The sequence below is a fragment of the Electrona antarctica genome (genome assembly GCF_951216825.1).
Source record: "Electrona antarctica genome assembly, chromosome: 6".
Classification (NCBI taxonomy): Eukaryota; Metazoa; Chordata; class Actinopteri; order Myctophiformes; family Myctophidae; genus Electrona; species Electrona antarctica.
This window is the reverse complement of record NC_136811.1, coordinates 10,880,232-10,895,508: the sequence shown is the minus strand read 5'-3', so window position 1 is coordinate 10,895,508 and position 15,277 is coordinate 10,880,232. Positions and strand designations below refer to the sequence as shown.

The 15,277-nt window shown below is 44.9% G+C and overlaps 1 protein-coding gene across 1 annotated transcript in view; it reads right to left on the bottom strand.

The window, feature by feature from the left end:
- The window catches only part of myh14 (myosin, heavy chain 14, non-muscle), a 92,615-nt gene extending 77,849 nt beyond the window's left edge, over positions 1–14,766 (bottom strand). Inside the window, exons 1-2 of the mRNA XM_079504485.1 lie at positions 14,639–14,766; positions 5,754–5,940 (exon numbers count right to left, since the gene is read on the bottom strand). Coding sequence (XP_079360611.1) covers positions 5,754–5,927 — 174 coding nt within the window. The 5' untranslated portion in view covers positions 5,928–5,940; positions 14,639–14,766. The remainder of the gene's footprint in view (positions 1–5,753; positions 5,941–14,638) is intronic.
- Positions 14,767–15,277: the final 511 nt, after the last annotated feature.

Genomic DNA, 15,277 nt, shown 5'->3' with positions numbered 1-15,277 from the left:
AATTGGTTAAAAAAAAGGGGGCGGGGGGTAAAATAAGTGGCTGCTCAACAAAAACAAGTACTCGGTTGCGGCGAGTACTCAAAATTAAATACTTGTATATTCGGTCAGGAAAAAATTGTATCGGAGCATCTCTATCAAACATCTCAGCTGGTAGAGCTGCTGTTTGCATATGAGTGTAGCTCTACACACACACACACACACACACACACACACACACACACACACACACACACACACACACACTCATAGACTGTTCGTAGACAGCATGTTATTTAGACTGAGAGATGCTTGATTCATACCTACGCTGTAGACGCTATCATTTTTGGGGGGCAGAAGTTGCGGGATTTTGGCGGAAGTACGGCTCAAGGAAATGACGCTGATGCTTTACAAATCAGTTTACATTCTCTGTGAATGAAACATTCACAGTGATTGGTCAGAAAAATATCGTATCCGGGGGGAAATACATCTGACGGATGTTCCTGGGACCGACACTTCCGCCGATAGCATCTCTGCCTTTAGGTTGTGACCAGGCTGTTCTCTTCGCAGGCTGGGACCGAGAGGCTATGGTTTACCTGGCATTCTAGTTTCTTTGAGGCACTCTGACTCTTCACTCTATTCATGTGATTATTCACCTTGTTTATAGAGCGTCGCAGTCCCGCCCTCTACCATGGACCAGGAAATGATTCTCCGTTCATTTTCCTCATAGACATTTCAGAAAGTATTTATTTAAAGACGTTTACGCCGCGGACAAAGCCAACTCGAGTCGTGACAAATCATGACAACAAACACAATTTTTTGGGCCGAACAAATAATTAGAAAGAAGAAAAAAACGGCAGGTTACAACACTTTTTTTGTTGTTTTTCTTCTTTGTAATTATTTGTTTGGTCCAAAATATTGTTTGTGTTGTCATGAGTTGTCATGACTCGAGTTGGCTTTGTCCGCGGCGTAACCGTCTTTAAATAAATACTTTTTGAAATGTCTATGGGAAAAATGCATTGGGATTCATTTCCTGGTCCATGGTAGAGGGCGGGACTGCGACGCTCTATTGGCTAGACCTCATGATTACTTTGCTCTGCTATGCTAATTCTGACCTTGCACAAACACTCTGGATGAGAGCGTCTACTAAATTGGAAATTGGAAACTGCTAATTGAATGAAGCCTAACTAAGTGTTTTCTCACACGGTGTCGCTCGCCAAAAACCTTGCATTGTCAGCTCGAACAATCTGTTATTTCTGACAACCAACGCTGTTGTGCAACAAAGTATTTATGTTTGGGCTTAACCCTTAGTGGTGCTAGCCTGCAGGGTTCCAGCCTGATTCGCTGCATTCCGTGGATTTGATTTGCCACTTCGGTGTAATAGAGCATGTAAAGTTGCCCGAACGGCCAAGGCTCCAAGAACAGTCAGAAATGCAGTTTAAGGGTCTTTATTGTCCCCCAAAACTCCTCCACCAAAGTCCAGCACAGATTCCACGGTATGAAGACAGGAAAATAACAATAATAATAATACTGAAAAATGAAATAAACACTTGAGCACACACTACTGAACAAAACCCAACTGGGTAAGAGCTCTCTTCAGGCTGTACCTTGCTTATACAAGGCCCTGTAGCTCTCCCTCAGGGATGTTACCTGTGTCATTGCCCACTTCTAACTAACTAGCCTGTCACTGCCACCTCCTTTAAATAGGAGTGGATCCTACCACTGGGCACAGACTCAATTAGCACATTTCTCCTCAAATACTTCACTAATATAAATACTTTGAATAAAAAGTAACCTAAACATTCTCAATAATGTGTTACAATTAAACAAGTATAAATCAGGATGAAAACTCAATGACAATTACTCAATAACTCAAAGCATAGGAAGAAACACCCCTCTCCTGCATAGCACTTGGCCCCTTCCTCATCAAGGGAAATGCCACCAGCAGTGCAGGAGAGACAACTAACCAATCAGTGATTACAATTTCAATAAAGTTTAAAACAATAGTCCTTGCATGTTATAGAAACCAGTTTCATGTGTGTTTGTATATAGGGCACGGGTTGCCCCGTGACATTTAGAGCATCTCTGTTTGGGAGCTACAGCAAACACACAGTAACACATCCGTTATTAGCAAGATCATAAGCACACGCGCACACACGCACACACACACACACACACACACACTAGTGCATTCACTTCTAGTAATTTTTACTAGTTGACTAGCTGCCTAGTTTACTAGTCGACTAGTTGTTTAACTACCTATTATGTAAAAAACACTGAACATTCGTGACTATGACTATAATCTACCTGATCTTGAGGCCTACAAAATCGGGGGATTTACTAGTCGACTAGTTGCTTAATGCCCTAACACACACACACACACACACGCGCGCACACACACACACACACACACACACACACACACACACACACACACACACACACACACACACACACACACACACACACACACACACACACACACACACACACACACACACACACACACACACACACACACACACACACACACACACACACACACACACACACACACACACACACACACACACACACACACACACACACGTGGTTCATTAACCAAATAAACATCCAAGCCAAAACTTGTACTATTCTGGAGCTGCAGGGGATCAGGAGTCGCATGGTGGTGGTGGTGGCGGTGCATGGTGAGGGGTCTTGTGACTTGTGTGTGTCATTGTGGTCCTAAACATATTAGCGCTCATTACCCGCCATGATCTATTCTAAATGGAGGACGCCATTACAGCCCGGCCAGGGACAGCGAATAGGAGAGGCACTGTGTCCATTAAAAGCTTGAAAGGATCTGCTAAAAATCTAACCTTTTAGATGCCAAGGAATGTGATGAATACATTACTATAGGCTAAAAGGAAAGGAAAGAAAATACAAATTCACACAAGGCATCCCGATGCGGCGCATTGTGAGCTTGTAGATGTGCATGTACTGCCGGCTATTGCCACCATTTTTGAAAATGTTGGAAAAGTTTGAAACAGGTCGACAATAAATCCCAAAATAGGGTCGTTGGAAGCGGTTAAAGTGGCACATTCATCTTATGAATAGAATGTATTGCCTCATCAGACCTTCTGAGGCCAAAGTTAAGCCTTTTAATAAATAAAGGTTATTCCTCCTTTTTTTACTCCTGAATTCCCGGATCGTCTGTCGTTTTCTTTTCACATGTTTTGACGCCGTTTGATCCGTGAGCACCATTGACACGTTTTACTATAGTTGCTTTTTTTTACATCTCCTGTAAGCACCTGGTTGTTCTTGTTTTTCTGACGGATATATAGTTTTTTTATAACAAAGGGAGTCTACCAACACGCCTCAGCCTGAGACGGCTAGTCCAGTCACAGGAACAGGGACAACAGCTTCAGAAGAGAGGCATAGACGCTGGAGCAGCTCGGACAGATTAAGCCTTTTTATTCAGGTGCTAAATATTAAATAATAATGACTATCATTATGACTATTAATCATTGTTATTTTAAATATTAGCACCTGATCCTTCCTTTCTTCTGTATATATTTTTATGTTGGAATCATATTTTTCCCCCCATTTTCCTCTCCTTTCCAATTTGCCCGAACTCTGAAAACATGAATAGAAATGGAAAGCGTGTGAACGCTCATACTGTATATGTTTGGAGGTGGATTCACACACATCATAGAGAACACGCACACGCACACATGCACACGCACACACACCCACCCTGACCCTGCCTTGCTATACGTGTGTGACACGCCTATAGTAAAAGTTGCACACTAATTGCAGCTAATCATTCACCTGCCGATAAATAGTCAAACAGGAATGTGAATGATAAGGTGGGAGTTCACCCACTCTCCCCGATTCTTCTGCTAATCAAATGAGCTGATTTCGATAAGGACCAGCTGACTTCAACCGGCTGTTACTCCTGCTATTAATCAAAATGTCCATCATGTCAACTATTCACTGATGCTCTTATTCTGTTATTCTTATTCTTATTCTCTTAGTCGCAGAGCGACTTACAGAAAATGAGCAGGTTTGGAGTTCATGGTCTCATTGAAGCTGCAATTGAAATGTATAGTGTTTGTTGAGCTATATAACGGAAAGCCTGTTTAGGTAGAGAATGTATTTTTCGTTGAGTTCCTACAACTGGTCAACCAGTCCTACCCGACCACACCATATACATTTCTCAAAACAAGAGCAACGAGAGACTAACTACCACCAGCACAGTTTGTTATATCATATTAACATATACTCTACTATACAGCTGGTTCAAATTCATATATTATTCACTTATAAAAGTTATAGATTGCAGCTTTAGCCCATTTAGAACTGAGGGCAGATTCTAAAAACCTAACCTAGGTTTTCTGAAAACCTTCAAATTCGTAATTAAAAAATTAAAATATATAGAATTATGCTGCTTCATGTATAGCAACAAATAATGAGACACAGAGGTACTACTAGCTCCCACATTGAAAGGTACAACAACGTATAGGTTACAACAGGTCTAAATGGGTTAAAGTTACTCATAAAGTGCCATGAAGGACAAAGATTGTGTAGGCTTTCATTCCAGACACTACACAAACCGACTTCACCCTAAATTACTTACTCATTTTGTAGCCAAAGGTGTGTTAATTAGATGTTAATTGATGTAGTTGTTTGGATGGAATGAGAACCTGCTTGGTCCTTTTTGCTACATGATGATTGGATAGCAGCAGCAGTGGTCAGACCAGTTAGCCTGGTTAGCGCTCCTGGCCCTCAGACTGACAGTACTGCTGGTATTCCATCGTATAGTTCATCATATCGCTCTCTAGCCGGTCTATTTAACCCATTTAGACCTGAGGACGATTCTACAAAATGTCTTCTAAATCCTGACAGTTTTCTGAAAACCCCATGTTTCTATGTCATTGGTTCTCAAACATCATGTCAAGGACCCCCAGAATTATATGAATGTGTGGGGCGACCCCCATCTGAAAATGTGTTGTTCCAGGGACCCCACAGAAGCAAACATATGAGTTAAAACGTTCGCTCTGAAAGAATATATATTCAAAGATTTGCACACATTTTTGAAAAAAAATAGTAGACCTACTCGTAGCTCGTAGCTTGTAGATGTGCTATTTTTCAATAGCTAAAGTTTATAATAATGGTTAAAACACCAACAGAGGTTCCCGCCCGAAATGGGATAAGGACGAGTCATACCCAGGAGAGCACATCAATGGAGCTCCTTGTAGCAGCACCATTGAACCCAGAGGACCAGTCCCTTGTTGAACTTAAAGAGACACTTTAAGCCCCAGTTCTGGTCCGGGACGGACACTGACGCCCTCTTTAGAAGAGTAGGCTTAAGACGTTCCTATTTGATAAAGCTTATAGTTCGGTCGGGTTCAGGCTTTCCTGGGATTGCTGGCCCTTAAGTTATGCTGCCAGGAGACTTCCCGTGGCTCACCGAGTACCTCTCCTCTCCATCTGTACACGTTCACGTCCCATTGATGTCTTACTAGTCTTGCAGGCTTCCGTGGATCGATGATATGGATAATGGCTGCTGTGGTGTGGACTATCCCAGGCTTATAGTTGTTGCTGTGCATCTCTGTGCGTCTCCCCAACCCTCTCAAGCCAACATGGTCAAGGCCGATGATGGCCACCCAAGGTTTCCTCCTGTTAAAGGGGAGTTTCTACTTGCAGCTTTCTCACAGGGGGAATTGTCGAGGGTCTCTGTAAGAGTATGGTCTTTACCCGAGTGTCACGAGACAACGCATGTTAACGAAACTCACCTCAAAGCCATGCTTCTCCGACGGGACCCACACCAGCCTCTTGGCGGCCCAGTCCGCCTGGCTGGACGCCGAGAACACCAGGCCGGACGAGTTGTTGACCGCAGAGGGACTCGGCGTCCCGGTGGACAGGAAGCGGGTGACATCGTTGGCACCGCCTCCTGCTGGCCTGGTCATGGTACTGCTGGCACTGTGTCGATTGAGACAGAGAGAGAGAGAGAGAGGGAACAGTGAGGTAGAGATACAGACAGTATAGCTACAGCAGAGTGTAGAGTAGGAGAGTGGCGAGTGAGACAAAGCGGGTGGCTATGGGCTATAGTTCCAAACATTGCTCCTATGGCTGGAACTATCCCATTGAGATAGAATGAGCACTTCCGCATTCCATTGTTACAATGGGAGTCAACGCTAGTGTTGCCACTCTCTTATTATATGACTCTGAGCTACAGTAGTTGTTGTTCCAGACTAGAGTCTCTACAGAGTGGGTGGGTGGGTCAGCAAACCGCAGTGTAACGGTCTGTCAGACAGTGGCATTGATGTGATCCCAACTTGACACACACACACACACACACACACACACACACACACACACACACACACACACACACACACACACACACACACACACACACACACACACACACACACACACACACACACACACACACACACACACACACACACACACACACGTGAGTCATGCACAGACATAAGACATTAACGTCAAATCCAGTCCACACGCGCGCATGTGCGCACACGCCGCACGCGCGCACACACACACACGCACACACGCACACACGCACGTGCGCACACGCACACACGCACACACGCACACACACACGCACACACACACACACGCACACACAGAGGAAAGGAGAGCAGTTAGTTAAAGGCATGGAGGGCCTACATCCAGCAGACATTGCGCCAGCGATGGCCTAATTGAGAGACAGGGCAGGGAATGGAGGAAACGACTGGGTTGGAAGAAGAAAACAGAGAGAGCTGGAAGGAGGGAGAGATACATCAACCGTCTCAACACACTGACATGACAGACTGGACTGGAGGTCTGTGGGGGTGGGAGGGAGAGAGAGAGAGAGAGAGAGAGAGAGAGAGAGAGAGAGAGAGAGAGAGAGAGAGAGAGAGAGAGCGAGAGAGAGGGCAATAGAGGGAATTGTAGTGAAGGGTGTAGATAGGGGACAGCAGTGATTGAACGTTGAACTTGGATGAGAAGACATCATCTTTGCCTTGCCCTCCACTAATCATATATCTTGCAGTTACAAGTTACAACCTTGGTATATGAACCTCAGTTCATATCACTTTCATCTTGTATGCATCTCTCCCTCTCTCTATATCCCTCTCTCACTCTCTGTTTTTCAGCAAACACATCACATTATCCACGGAGAGGTGGTCAAGCATGCAGGCTAATTTCACCCTGCTTCACTTTTATGCTTAATTTATATGCGACGAAAATAGCAGATCTGCAAGCTCCTGCAATACATAAATGAGGGGAGTTGGAGCTTGTAGATCGGTCGTTTGTTTTAAGCAAAGTATTAATCACGCTTTTATGTGCGCCTTCACACCTTCTACAACATGTTGGTATATGTTCAGTAAACTAATTATTATGATTACCTTCACTATAACGCAACAGTTACTGCTGGGGGTTCATATCACCCTGCACCCTATTCAATAATCTATACATAACCCTTTTTACTTGTAAAACTGTGCTGAAAGATGATTCTAATTCTGATTAAGACCTGAGGCCGATTCTAAAAAAAACAATTAAAATGATGTTTGGCTGCCGACCCCTATCTCCAAATATGTTGTGCCAGTGACACACGCCCAGATTTCAGTTAATAATGTTCGCTTTAAAAACAAATATATATATATTATATATATACACTGTATTTAAGATTTGCAATGAATTTCACAAAAGGTCAAATAGCAGATACACAAACGCATAGCGTGCGCCACGTATACAATGTGGTTAAACTCTAAAATTCCTGTGTTTTAATGGGTTAATGGACCACAATTTAAACAAGACCCTGGGGGGTTTTCTCTTATCCTTTTTAGCATAACTTTTGACTGTACTACTTGTATGGTTAATCTTGCTAATAACTTATTCAATCAATAAATCAATACACCAAACGTCTCTGAGGGGCCCCTGTAGTGTTAACCCAGGGGGGGAGATGGGGGGGGGGGGCGCCCTGCAGAAGATCCTTCCAAATGTTTCACCTTCATCCTCCAGCTAGCTAGAGGAAACGTTGAGTCGCCTTAGGGAGCAAATGAGAGTTGAGGTGACAGTGTGTGCACTACGGTGGAAGTGAACTTCATTCGTCACTACTAGCCTGGGATATCCATTATCCAGCCTGATTCACCGCGTTAAATCACGGACCGTAGTGAATCTACTACTACTACTACTACTACTACTACTACTACTACTACTACTTACTGCGGCCTGCGTTCTGAAAGCCACTCACGCTAGTCAGAACTGGTGTGGGACTACAGAAACGTGATCACTCATTGACTCTGACAGCACACCATGTCTATGGGCTGTACGGCACATATAGACATGAGGAGGGAAAGCCATTGAACGTGTAAGACTGCAAGACTATGGCTAATGTGATAGAGAATTCCATGCTAGTAGGCTTTCTTACCTTTATTTGTAGTTGTTACGTCCCCACCAAAGAGGTCCAGGTGTTATTTTGTGCAAAAGCGCATTATTGGCTATTTCCCCTACCATACGCACTCAATGAATTGAATTGCATTGCATTGAATGGGGCATTGGGGTGTTGTGCTAATTCGCTTATTTCCATCGCTCAAAAATCATTTTGTTTGTATATAGGGCCTATCCTCTCTTCATAATGTAAATAGTATCCCAAGCAGCACACTTTACTACTTATTTCGATGGAAATAAGCGAATTAGCACAAAAACCCAACCTTCATTGAGGGCTTATTAGGGGAAATAGCCAATAATGCACTTTTGCACAAAATAACACCTGGACCTCTTTGGTGGGGACGTTACAACTACAAATAAAGGTAAGAAAGCCTTCTAGCATGGAATTCTCCTTTAACCTGATTTTCTTTGCGTGTTATAATTACATATTGATTATTTCTTTTAAATCATTTTCAACTGCAGCATTTTCAAATGAAAGGCCATTGCAACACTCCTCATATTCCAGCGTCCTATGATTATTTAGTAAAAACCATAAACAAAACTTGTGGGATATATATTATATATTATACGATTAAGATAATATACGTAGCATTAGCAGCAGATTTTGCAGCATGCCATGACACAACACTTAAAGGACCACTTCACCACTTTTCAACACCTCTTCATATAATTGGTCCTCACTAATGTTCATGATAAAACACCACCATTTTTACATACTGTGTCTCATAGTAGGGCTTTGGGCAGTTCGGACACCCGTCCACCAGTGACATCATCATTAGGCAGATTTTTTTTTAAACAAGATTTGTTTTAAAATATATTTAGATTTGTATTATCGTGAGAACGATGGCTTCAACTTTTGCATTGCAACTTTTCAGGAAAAGAAAGCCTGCCGTTTCTATTAGCTTGGATTCACCATCGATGATGTCACTGGTGGACGGGTTTCTGAACTGCCCACAGCCTTCCTATGAGACACAGACTGAGTAGGAAAAAATGGTGGTATTTTATCATGAACATTAGTTAGGACCAATTATAGGAAGAGAAGTTGAAAAGTGGTGAAGTGGTCCTTTAAAACCCAAACATTTTAAGTTTGTTAACAGCGCTGACTGAGCAGGTGAGACGTGTTTACTTAATTAACTTTTGTAGCCTATTGTGTTAGATTGTAATGCTGTACACACTGCTGCTGTTTATGGGTATGACGGAAGGGGAAATACAATAAGTAAAGTTAACTTCATTATTTTTAATTATTTATTAGCATAATGAACTCTCCACTGACAACAACAATAGAAATGTTAGACAGAACAACAGACAAATAATCCCTTTAGGTGGAGTGGTGGCTTTTATTTCCACGATGGCCCACTATTCTTTACTGTATAGGAGGGGGAAACACTGGTGCGCACACACGCACACGCACACACTACACAGAATTAACTCTGGTATAGCTCATTAGATGATGACCCACTAAACCGTTAGCACACGCCACATTATCATTCACCCAGCAGTGAAATCTGCCCTTATAGAAGTGTGTGACACACACGCGCGCGCACACGCGCACACGCACACACACACACACACACACACACACACACACACACACACACACACACACACACACACACACACACACACACACACACACACACACACACACACACACGATCTGACCAGAGAAAGCGAAGTTCTTTGGCCATTTTGATTAGGAAAAACACGTACGTTTTAAAATATAATCATGAGGTTTTATTCGACATTTTACTCGGGTGGAGACACATCCCATTTTGAGTCCCGGCCCAAAAGGCTGTTAATTAACCCCAAGTGGTGGAACTTGACATTTTGTGCTGACTACCTCAGAAATACTGACTGATTTTATATTCATTCGTCCACCCAGGGAAAAGCTGACTGAGCATGGATTGGTCTTACAGCACTGCCATGCTTCACAGACACAAAGGAACACTCATTCAGACTTGGGACCTGACCAGCACAACCACAGTCTTCTACTGTTGGCCACTGGGAGCTGACCAGCACAACCACAGTCTTCTACTGTTGGCCACCGGGACCTGACCAGCACAACCACAGTCTTCCAATATTGACCACCGGGACCTGACCAGTACAACCACAGTCTTCTACTGTTGGCCACTGGGAGCTGACCAGCACAACCACAGTCTTCTACTGTTGGCCACCGGGACCTGACCAGCACAACCACAGTCTTCTACTGTTGGCCACTGGGAGCTGACCAGTACAACCACAGTCTTCTACTGTTGACCACCGGGACCTGACCAGCACAACCACAGTCTTCCAATATTGACCACCGGGACCTGACCAGTACAACCACAGTCTTCAACTGTTAACCACTGGGAGCTGACCAGTACAACCACAGTCTTCTACTCTTGGCCACTGGGAGCTGACCAGTACAACCACAGTCTTCTACTGTTGGCCACTGGGAGCTGACCAGTACAACCACAGTCTTCTACTGTTGGCCACTGGGAGCTGACCAGTACAACCACAGTCTTCAACTGTTAACCACTGGAGTGGGAGCTGACCAGTACAACCACAGTCTTCCAATATTGACCACCGGGACCTGACCAGTACAACCACAGTCTTCCAATATTGACCACCGGGACCTGACCAGTACAACCACAGTCTTCTACTGTTGGCCACTGGGAGCTGACCAGTACAACCACAGTCTTCTACTGCTGACCACTGGGAGCTGACCAGTACAACCACAGTCTTCTACTGTTCGCCACTGGGAGCTGCCCAGTACAACCACAGTCTTCTAATGTTGGCCACTGGGAGCTGCCCAGTACAACCACAGTCTTCTACTGTTGGCCACTGGGAGCTGCCCAGTACAACCACAGTCTTCTACTGTTGGCCACTGGGAGCTGCCCAGTACAACCACAGTCTTCTACTGTTGGCCACTGGGAGCTGACCAGTACAACCACAGTCTTCAACTGTTGGCCACTGGGAGCTGACCAGCACAACCACAGTCTTCTACTGTTGGCCACTGGGAGCTGACCAGTACAACCACAGTCTTCAACTGTTGGCCACTGGGAGCTGACCAGCACAACCACAGTCTTCTACTGTTGACCAATGGGGCACCTCTGTAATCTTGCACTGCAGTGGAAACTAGGCAAAAGTGCCTTGCTCTAGGGCAGGGATTCTAAACCCTTTCGATTTCAAAAGACCCCCCCAGTTTGACAAGCATTAGCCAAAGGAGCCCATTTCAAACAAATGGGATCCTTTGGCTAATGCTTGTCAATTATTCAACTGAATCACATTTTGATACATGTTTCATCTCTGGGTACCGCATCCATTCCACACTACAATTCTCAGTGTTCATTTAAATAAGTCACAACACGTCGCAAGCTTGTAATAGCCAATAGCTGTCAAATAGCCAATGTAATAACACATTTAGCTGGGGAACCCCTGGAACCCCCTCAAGGACCCCTGGGGTTTCCGGACACCACTTTGAGAACCACTGAAGTCGAAATATTAGCCTTTTAGCATGGTTAGCTTTGAGGGGACATGAGGTGAGGTCTGCTTACAGAAAAAGAAAAGATAAGATAGCCCTTTATGGATCCCTGTGAGGAATTCCAGGTCTCATAGCAGCGTTAAGACGTAAGGGCTTTCCACACAAAGCACTACAACAATCATTGTGATCGTTTGCTATCGTTATCGTTGTGGCATGTGCTCTGCCATCCACTTGATTTAGAAAGATTTCTTATAAAAGTATATATCTTTAGTGGACTGACCTTTACAGTCGTTTCTGATATGACATGCACTAGTAGGTCTCTGAAAGAATTTGTACTGTATGTATTGTACACATGTACACTGTACAGTTTATATTAGTTCTTATGTGAAGGATGAATATACAGTAGTATGGTGAACTGCAGGGTTTGAGTCATACACTGACACATTAATACTGACGGGCCTGCTGTCAGTAAACAATTAGCTGCCTCCATACCTCCACACATATGCCATCTACCCTGCCTCTGCGTGCGTGTGTGCGTGCGTGCGCGTGCGTGCGTGCGTGCGTGCGTGCGTGCGTGCGTGCGTGCGTGCGTGCGTGCGAGTCTTTGTCTATGTTGTAACTGGTTTATTAAGCACTGCATGGGAGTTTCACACACAGTCAAAAAAGATGAGACATTTCCTTAATTTCCCTACGTGAGTCCAATTTCACTCCAAAGCATAAAAGCCGCAGCTACAGCAAACAATGTGGTTGGGACAACCCGTCCGTAATGCGTCCCTTCTTCAGTCTGTCTGTCTGTCTATCTGTCTATCTGTCAGTCTGTCTGTCAGTCCAATAACTTCTGTTATCATACCTGTTGTTACTACAATGTGAGTGAGGGCGTGGGGAGCAGAGCCACCACCCAGTCATAATGGAAAAAAACGTGAGAACATATTTGGTACAGTATAAACTTTGTCTGATATTAGTATAGATGTCGGCTATATCTGACATAATAACCAGACATGCTGCAGTATAGGCCTCCCTGTCACAAAAGAAACCCTATTTCAGTCAGATTCTGTCACAGTTTAAACATGGTTAGTCTATCTATAGAGACGGGGGGGTTATTGAAATGAGAAGACAATGTCCTTCGGTCACAGTCACTAGCTGTCACTTGTCACAGGTTCTGGAGAGTGTCTCACAACGTTGCTCATGTTCTATTGTCCCAGGGATTTACCGGGCTATTCCAGGTCATCCCAGACATCTAAGATTCTGAAGCCATCGGTCGTGTACATGCCCAGGACTGCAGTTCACAAACATATTGAATAATCTATGACATTTTCCCTTGTCTGAAACAAGCAGGGCTGTATATACCCTGCTGCTAAAACATCAATGCATCTAGACATGAGGACTGTATAAACAACGTCTTAAGCCCTACTTCGTCGATACGACAAATAGTGAGAATTTGTCGATCTGTCTGACTTCTAGAATAGAATAGATGATAGATCTTTTTGTAATTCAAAATAAAATCGATTTTCTGAACATTTTCCAAATTGTACCCAAAAACAGTGACAGCGGTGGTTAATGCTGTCTGTGACCATTCATATTATCTTGCAGTTTGGTGCATTAGGCTGGCTGACTTGACCACCAGCCCCCTCCAGTAGCAGAGTGTGCATGGAGGTGCCAACACCGGCTCTTTTTTTGTTTTTTTTTTAAAACACAGCTATCTTCCATAGCAACACGACTCCAAAGACAATACCCCCAGAGTATCTCTCCATCTCTCTCTCTCTCTACCGAGGTCATTCACTGCAGGGGGTCCTGTGACTCCTCGTTGTGTATAGTGTACTGTGTGCGTGTGTGCGTGTGTGTGTTAGGGGTGGGGGGTGGGGGGGGGGGGGGGGGGGGTTATAGCCCTGCCCTATAGCCGCCTTCTCTCTTTTCAACCTGTCATTTTTTCCCCCCTGGCTGCCAGACAGCCAACAGCAGTGACAATGACATTATGCTGATGTTATTTGGGAAGAACAACTGCTGCTGCTGTATCAGAGGCGTGGGCTGCACTGGGCTGAGGTCAGTAATGACTAGCAGCTACAGTGCGGTAGTCTAGCTGTCTGTCTGTGGGTAGGTATAGGTGGTGGAGCTGAGCGTCGTGCATGGTCCCTTTATAAAATACCTGCATTATTGGGCCATAGATAGGTAACATAACAGCACAAAACCCCTGTGAAATAATGCAACCACACCTCAAACATCAAGCAGTATGCATGGACACATTAACACACCGGCCTAATGATGGGAGCACAACTGCAGCCTATACAAAACCGAACGGAAAGCCGAACCAGGGTAATAACATAACTATATCATGTATTAGTATCAGTAGTTATTTATAGTATTAGTATCATTATTATTTTTATCATCACCCTAAATGGTTATAAAATTTACATTCCAATTAATACAACGGGAGAATCCCCATGCAATGTGGCTATTAGCCAGACAATGTCAGTCTGCAGTGTTCTAATAAAGCCTCTATTCCAGGAACATGGAGATCAGACCTCAGTACCGTTATATGCGTTGCCCCGGCGTGTACCCCCTCTGCCTGCCCCCCCTCCCCTCTTGCCTTGGGTCATTTTTAGGCGTTGTGCCACCCGCATTTAGACTCAATCCAGCGACGTTATCGGCCGCACACTTGAAATATGATACGACGCAGTATCACACACATACACACACACTGCACACACACACACTGACTGGACATGGATTAAAGTATGACTAGGTTTTAAATCTTCTCACCTTCACAAGCTTCTCTCCTCCGAAATGTGTTATGTGTGTGATAATGTGTGGCTCCTGTGCGAGGAGGAGGAGGAGATATGTATATCCTGGGTCTTTTTTTCCCCCCGACTGACTGATAGGTGTGTACGGTACCGCAAATGCGGCTTTTATCATCGCAGCAGCAGCGCGTCTGTCTGTGTGGAAGCCGCTGCCTGCCTGCCTGCCTGCCGCACACACTCGTTCACTGGTGAATATAAAACAGAGAGAGAAGCGACGAGGGCAGGGGCGATTGTGTGCCTCGCCTCGCGACGGTGTCGCGCGACCGGCATTTCGCCGATCTACAAGCCCCGCGACGGGTCGCGGTCCTCGCCGCCGAGGGCTTGTAGATCGGCTTTGTTCGGCGCGCGACACCGCCGCACGACGGAAGTGTATCTGGGCCAGCAAGCGAACCCAAAAGCGCTTCCGGCATCTGCGCCAATCCGGTGCGAGATCGTCGCTCTCGGTCACGCCTCGGAGACGGGAGGGATCCAATCGAAAGCTACAAGCTCCGCGGCCCCGCCCCATGAATGAGACATAAAAACGCACCGCCGTCTCGTTGGCGCACGAGTGCCGCCGGGACCAATGGGGTTGGAGACAGGCCGAAAATCCCCGGTGATAGCC